The 8,005-nt window shown below is 48.7% G+C and overlaps 1 protein-coding gene across 1 annotated transcript; it reads left to right on the top strand.

Moving 5' to 3' along the window:
• The first annotated feature begins 6,473 nt into the window (after positions 1 to 6,473).
• Positions 6,474 to 7,195, top strand: APOLD1 (apolipoprotein L domain containing 1). The gene is given in 2 exon segments (XM_009703112.1): positions 6,474 to 6,711; positions 6,714 to 7,195. Coding segments are annotated over 2 exon segments (720 nt in total).
• The last annotated feature ends 810 nt before the right edge of the window (positions 7,196 to 8,005 follow it).

The raw sequence follows: 8,005 nt of genomic DNA, 5'->3' as shown, positions 1-8,005 counted from the left end.
CCTGAGCATCTCAGCCAGAATTTGACAAAGCAATAAAGTTTTTTCCAAACGCACCAGTTTCTTGCAAGTTTCATGAAAATAAGTAGTTTTGTAGGTGAGAAAAATCCAGACTCTTGTTTCCTTCAAGAGAATTGTTGCGACGTGAGCTCAGCCATCAAGAAGTCCACAGGAAAAGAGCCACAAGAAACCAGGCTACCTAATTTCTTACTTTTCACCAAGCTACTAGGTTTCTTTGCAGTTCTGGAAATACAGTAACGATCCTTTATTCTCTACAGTGCTTGAGGATACGGGTAGCCAGACTTGCTCATCATGGTGCTGCTGCTGCTGCTGCTGAGATGCTGAACAGAGAAAAGTCCTCCTGCAGCCCTGGCCTCAGCAGAAGCTGCGTACGGCCACACGTGGTCACGCCAGCTGTGCCACAGGCAAGGCTGGAGCCATATGGGCTAAGTGGGGAGTTGGGTTTTGTGCGTCAGAGAGCCTTATGCCAGACAGCCAGCACTGAGACATGTAATTATATGTGGCAAATGGCAGTATAAGCTGGTCTGCTTAAGTCCATTGCAGAAATTCACTCTCCGTGTCCAAACAAATACTTGACGTCTGCAGATGCTGCTGGCAGTGTTTTGACAAGGCAATTTAGGATGGCATTTTTGTTCCGTGAATACTTGCTCACAAAGCAGGAACTGACACATGCAGTGTGCTAATATCCAACTCAACTGGAACTAAGAAGAGGTGTTTCCATCCCACGGGCTGTCCCGTTCCCCCCGTCCTGCCCTGCTCTTCATAGCTTTCTCCAAACCCCGCTGAAGTCCCGAAGTGCCCAGCACCCAGAGCAGCCTGTCTCATTCTGGAATGCTTTCAAAAAATGTATTTGGATCTACTGGTAAAGTTACTAAAAGCTGATGCAGCCCTTTTTGATCTAATTTGCTTTATTTGTTTTAGTTCGAGTCTATTCAAGTTCCCACTGAATCTGAGCAAATGTCTTGCTGTGAAGAGTTGAAATTTGTCACTGATTCAGTTGACCACAGGAAAAAGAAAAGAAAAAAAGAAGAGGCAACTTTTAGCCTCAGGATTCAGCAGTTAAGTTTGAAAGTACCAAGTGTGACAGAAATCTCCTGTTAAAAAGATCATATTTGAATGTAAATTTGCTCAATTTTACTCAATTATTTGATCAAAATAATATTAATAAAAAAGTGTATCTTTGAAACTCCAGCTTCAAATGTTACACATTCACATTCAATTGTTAGATTGCAGTAGCTCTAAACAGCGTCAGAATAAACACTTCTGCTGTATGGCCCTTCTGATGGAGAGAACGAGAGCAGAAAGACCAGCCCTTTCTGCCAAAATCCAGTGGAAGGAAGAGAGCTGAGGCCATAAAACATCCTTCCTTCCCCTTGCTGGTCATCTGCTCCCACAAAATGCCTTCAGGGCAGATTTTGCATGGGTCTGGCTTCTGCCCATTTCAAGAGGATGTGGCTACGTGGGAAAGGGTGGAGGAGAGTGACCATTTTTGGCCGGGGTAGTTGTGAAGCACCTCCTGTGCCCCTTCCACCCTCCAGCCCGAGCGCTTCCCAGGCCAAGAACGAAGCGGCTGCAGCAGCGGAGGGGTTGGGTGAAAACCTACAGCAGGCAGGAGGGTGAGGCCTCCGCTAACCTTGCAGGACTGCCCAGCGAAGGTCAGACCTACCCCACAGGTCTTGAGATCCCTGGTAGCTAAGATTCCCTCCAAGCAGGCCCCCAGGACCTACTTGGTGACTTGGCAGACGTGCTCACATCTGGGCAGGGTCACTAATGGCACTGAAAGCCTTTCAGTCCCTTCGAGGCGCTCAGAGAAGATGCTCCTCTCCCATCCTGCTCCCATTCCCACCTGCCCGCCTTTGCTGGAGGGGGTCTCTGTCATTACCGGTGGGAGAGAAGACCAGCACCCTCACCAGAGGGCTGCTTGTGAGAGTGTCAGCAGGGACAGAAACAGAGCACAGCATATTGCGGTAGGGCAACTCCCTAGGAAATCATGTTTCTTATTCTGATACACATTTCTTTTCTAAAATCGAGTTGATATCTGTAGCTCCTCATGGGAAGTCCTTACTTTCTGGGTATGCACCTCATTATTAGGGTGGATTATGGGGAGACATTCTCTTTAGATGGTGAAGGAGCCCAGGGATGATCCCTGTGAGAAACCACTCTAGGCTGAGACCAACATCTCGTCTCGTGTGAAGTGCAGGTCTTTCAGTGTGTAGGAAACTCTGTGAGGGAATGCCATTAAAAAAGTGAATTGTCTCTTCTGCACTCTAACCGTGTCCTCACCCACGCACTGAGCATCGCGGGGGTTTCTGACAACATTTTGCAGCTGAATATATTGAAAGAAGAACACTGGGAAAGGAAGAAGAGCAACCAAAATAGTGTCATCTTCTCAGGCTCGTTCTAGACCTTTTTTTTCCCTTTTCTTTGTTATTTCATTTTTCCCAAAACTCACTGTCCTCACAAGGACATCTCTGCTGGCACAAGTCCTAATGCAGATGCAGTTACATAAAAAAAGCCTATTCTATTTGGGAATGCGCGAAAGAACTCTTGTGTCTATCAACTGCAAACCTTCGCCAAGGCAGATGGGCTCCAATTCAAGCACATGTTTGCTAAAACAAAGGGAAGGGCTAAAGCACAATTTCCTTCGGTGTCAAAACTCACCTTCCTGTTAACGTGCAATATGTACAAAGTGTAACAGACCAAGATTGCTTATTTAAGCATCTTCAAAACAATGCTTTCTCTTTTCAGGTCTGCGACAGGTTGAAGTAGCTCTTCAATGCTATTTATTTATTTGTTCATGTCCCATCTCGTGCAGGTCCACCCCTGACAAAACACTTGACATACTGTTTCATAGTCATTTTAAGATGATTGAAAACCAAGCTGCCGTTGAAATGAATAATCCCGGCCTCCTCCTCTCCCTGCCTGCTGCCTCTCAGTCCTTGTCCCTTCCTGAGGTCAGCTCCAGCAATTGCACAGCTACACATCTCACACATTTGACTGTGAAGCCTCACTGCTCGCTGACAGCCAGGTAGCCTTCGGGTTAGCCAGGCCAGGGGGACATTGGGGCACAATCAGAGGTTCACTGACAACAAACAGCCCTGAAGAGTAAGTATCCACCAAGCAAGAATGCCCCATCTCCAAGCACAACTGCTCGAAACAGATGTCCCTGGCACCACAAGCCCTGTGTCAATAAGGACACGTGCCACTTTGGTCTAAGACGGGCAGCACCACTTAGTGCTACCAAAAAATCCTTCTTTCCTGAACCCATCCAAAGAATCTGTCTTTGGTTAAAGCTCGCTCTGGCTCAGTGTGAAAGGCAGTGCCAGGACCGTCACTTAGGCTGTTCCTCCCCAACGCCTTCATCACGTCCTCCCTCTGGCCACATCTGTATGTGGGCACAACTGCCAGGCAACAGCAGGCAGCAAAAGAGGGGATCCCAATGCCCCCTTCTTTCTCATCACTGATTGCTGGGCAGGCATCTGAGGAAAGCAACATGGTTATTTCTCAACCATCGTGATGCCCACGGTTAAGAAACGGAGCAAAACCACAGGGAGATCACTCCTTTTGCAGGATGCGGCATGGTTTTATCTCCTCAGAGGAGAAGGGATGGGAATTCAGAGCAATCATCTTGCTGTGGAGCTGCTTCCCTTCTATGGACTGGAGCATCGCTCCCGCTCTCAGGCAGCACTGCGGTGCTCCAGCCAGTCGCACATCCCCTTGTCCCAAAGAGCTGGGATTTTAAAAGTACACAGGCCGTGAATGGAGCAGCTGGCTGGCTGATGGCTGATGCTCTGCTGGCTCTAGGCGTGGGGGGGGGAAACTTCAGTCATCCAGCAATTGGCGGTTCCAGCAGAGAGTAAAGTCAGTTGCTATTTTAGGGAAAGGAAAGGCAACTGTTCCCTGGGGGGAATGACTGCACTAGCTCAGCACCAGGAATAGGCTAAGATTTTTTTTTTTTCCTTCATTTTTTTCCCCCTACACTTCAGGAAAAGCGAACACACAATGTTCGTTCGCAGGGATCGTTTCCTGAACATGATGTGTGCTGGCTGTCCCGCAGGTCACTTTCCAGTGTGTCACATCCTTCTGCACGAGGGAGAGCAGGAAATGGCAAACTCCCAGTATGAGGCAAAGCATTCCCATCGCAGCAATTGGTCCGCGGGAGCTATAAATTGGTCTCCTCCAGAAACAGATCAAAATTTGTCTTTGGGGAGGTCAGCTGGAACCTAAAGGTAAGTTTGAACCAGTATTTTTTGGAGTCTCTCTGTCTACTGTATTAGGAAAGCGTTTGCAGGTTTTGGACTAATGTATACCTTTATTGTTGGGGAGATTTTTCTCTAGAGCAGGAGTTGGTTTTGTTTTCCTTTATGCTGGTATAAATCAGTGTATTCAAAAGACATGCCTCTGTATGGCTTATGCTATATGTTGAATGACTGTTCTACCAACAGCAGTGAGATGGCTGCTGTTATTACCCGAGACTGTTCTCAGCAAGAAAATTGGCAGAACAAATTGTTAAGAGGCTACAGGAATCGATATATTTAATGATCATTGTATCGATCTGTTGTTAAGTTATTGATGACATGCTCATTGGTCATTTCAATGCCAGTGCCCATTTAGTTCAGTGTTAGTCCTTGTGCTTTCAGCTTCGTTTCTGATTATAGTGTAAAAAAAAAGAGGACACTGCCTCCAGCTGAGAAAAGCACAATGTACTAAGTGGCTCAAATGGTCCGATGATACCAAGAGAGACTGGGGTCGTTGTTCTGAAGGGCACAGGAGGAGGCTCTAAAGGATCCTGCATGAGATGGATCAGGACAAGTGCAAGGGAAAAAAATTGCAGTGAGAATTATTTACTTACACACTTCAGGATGGAAAGACTCTTCACGCTAGAAGGTTTCCTCCTCCTGACACACAGGAATTCTGCAGAATGAATGTCCCAGGGTTCCTAACTATATATCGTGCCCGTGTGAGGGACCAGGCACCTCCAGTTCACAGAGTACAGAAAAGTTAGAAGCGAAGAGGTGGCTGCAGCAATGGATAGTTTTGCTTAGTTGGCTCTGGGACAGGGTCTTTCTGCTACAGAGACTTCTTTCGGCTGTGATGGCATTATGGACTGCAAACAGCTGCTTAGCTCTACGGCTAGACCTTGCGAGGTGCAGAGGCAGCCCGGCCTTGTGCACAGTGCCGTGTTGTGGAGCACAAAAGCCCGGCTCCCACCAGCCAAGTGGTGATGCTACTTCATTCCTGTTGCCTCCTTTGCCTCAGTTGCCCTAGACGTGAGTAGGGTTAAGGATGCTGGCTTCCTTTGTAAAGCGCTTTGCAGCCCTCCAGCAACCTGCAAATGCTTATTGGAACGTTTCTTTCTACCCTTGTGACAAAGAATATTGAGAGCAAATAGAGATTGCCTAGCACCGAAACCCTGAAGATTCACCCTCTTGAAGGGAAGATGCTCTCCTACTATCTTGCCTGGGGAGGTTGCCATAGCCAGCAGTTTTCAAATCTTTTTTACTCCCAGGCCCCTGTATTTCCCCAGTTCCCCCATCGTCAAGGGAGTGTGCACTGAAAGTGGGCTTGCTTTTCTGATGCGCCCCTCATGAACCTTTTAAATGAAGTTCATAGGCCCCCCTGCCACTGTCACTGGGGATCCACCACCACAGGTTGGCCTAACCACCACAGAACAAGGGTTCCCATCTTTGTCCAGACCCTGATGCCAGGTTACAATACGAAAAAAATGCTGGAGGACCTTGAGTTGCTTAGGCTTAAAGAAAGGAAGGAGGTTCACAATACCCATCTGAGGCATCAATGAGCTTCTCACCACCTAGATGGAAAAGCCAGACCTTGACTTCCCTCAGCAGCTTCCCTCTGTCCTCCTGCAATGGGAAGTGACCCCTAAAGAGCAACCTGGGATGGGTGGCTTTCACCTCCTTAGAGCCTGGCCTTTCTTGTGAAAGATACCCTTAAATATTGCAGATCCTCTGGATCCCGTTACGGGGACAACACATTAGTTCTGGCAGCATTACCACTCTGGGCACTGAGTCATTTAATCTCAAGGGAATTTCTGTCCCCGGGGTTGTAAGGGAGGTTTTGTGTCTTCACAGAGGTGATAACAACAGCACCTCTGACCCCCGCCTCTAAGATATTTTAGTCTTCTCAGGGAACACAAAAAACTTAAAAGTTCTTCTGTCTGAAAGTTAGCTACAGTGGAATACGGTAATTAAATGTACACGTGTGTACATGCACGAGTATGTGTGTAGGTGCCCGAGTGCGTGTGTACGTGAGTGTGTACGTGTGTGCAGACAGCAAATCTTTCGTGTAGCTGGATGAAGCAAAAAAAAAAAAATAAAAAATTGGCTGGATGCCATCCCTGAAATGGCAGTCCGGGCTGAGCATGTCTCATGGTGGTTTGTTTTTTATTTTAACAAAAATCACAACCCAGCCTTTTCTGTTCCTGGACAGAGGCCATGGAGAGAAACGGCGCTGCCCTTCCCCAAACGCTGGACCCCACGCACCACTTCCACAGAGCGCTGCTGGATCAGAGACGGAGGCTGCGTGGCCAAATCGCTCACCTTCACAAGGCGGCTCGTAAACTCAACAAGCTCCGCAAAAGGTCCCTGATTGCCAACGTCAGCGGGAGCACCCTGACCGCCGCCGGAGCAGTCACAGCCATCGTGGGGCTGTCCCTGAGCCCGGCCACGCTGGGACTGTGGGGCTGGGCCTGGCCACGGCCGGGGGGGCCGTCAGCATCACCTCCGATCTCTCCTTAGTGCTCTGCAATTCCCGGGAGGTGAGGAAGGTGCAGGAAATCGCAATGACTTGTCGGAAACAGATGAGGGAAATCCTCGGCTGTCTGGAGTTCCTTCACCGGGGGCAAGGCCCAGGGGACCCCGCGCTGCGCCAGTCGGAGAAGAGGGCCTCCATCTCGCTGTACAACTCCGTCTGCTTCATGGTCTTCTGCGGCTCCCACAGCTTCCTCGTGCCGGAATACTCAAAGGAGGTCACAAAAGTGAGCCAGGCCGTGCTGAAGGCCAAAATCCAGAAGCTGGCTGCCAACCTCGAGACCTGCACCAGGGCAATGGATGAAGTCTGTGAACTTCTTGAGTCCAGGATAGAGCGTTCCCCACACGTGAGGGGACTCAAACTGGGTGCTAAATCCACTGCTGAGATCCCAAGACCATCCAGCTGAAACAGTGTTTGCTCCATAATTAAAACCGGGCTTGGAGACATTACGTTACTAATTGTCACCGTTAGCTACCCATTGCTATCGTAATATCAGTGGTGCTAACCCACACAGGTGCGCACATCTCTCGTGTGCCTTATCCATATGTGAACACAAACTCCGTCCTGCTAGGAAGCTAAAGCTCACACACGCACGCACGCACACACCCATCGCCAACTGACAGCAGCCGCCTGATTCAGGCTGGAGGTTGTGATGGACACACGGACTGTGTGTCCCCCGCAGCAGATCCCGGAGCCTGAAGGCAGGGGTAGGTGGCCATTCCTCACGTTTCCCCAGCCATCTCCCCAGCTCTGCTTCCCCAAGGCAGCGAAAAGAAGCGGGTCAGGAGACTGATGAAATCCCTGCAGTCCTGGTGCTGACCGAACCTGGTTTGTAAATAACTTACGAATCTACGAGTGGTAAAAGGGCTGGGGTACTCTCAAAAAGCCAGCAGCTGCCAGTTTCCAGTAGGGTACAGCCCCATTACCACGGTACATCTGGAAAGGCTGTTGAAGGAAGCAGCTCCAAATATGACGTGGCTATGGATGGCTCATCATCCCAGGGTGAAACAGCAGGGCCAGAAATTGTTACCCCTTTTGAAGAAACTTCTCCAGGCTGAGAACCGTGATGTTTGTGTTCTATTTATTTACATAGGATTATTTTAAGGTTTTGATATTGTATTTAAAGATGGTTGGGTTGTTTTTTTTTCTTCTTTTAAAAAGGAGGCCTCTGCTCCAAAGGAAAGCAGCTGTTCTTAGAGGAAAAGCAAGTCTGTGG

This window comes from Cariama cristata, unplaced genomic scaffold (genome assembly GCF_000690535.1).
Source record: "Cariama cristata isolate BGI_N322 unplaced genomic scaffold, ASM69053v1 scaffold27610, whole genome shotgun sequence".
Lineage (NCBI taxonomy): Eukaryota > Metazoa > Chordata > Aves > Cariamiformes > Cariamidae > Cariama > Cariama cristata.
The sequence above is the reverse complement of the archived record's forward strand: the minus strand, read 5'-3'. Positions and strand labels throughout refer to the sequence as shown.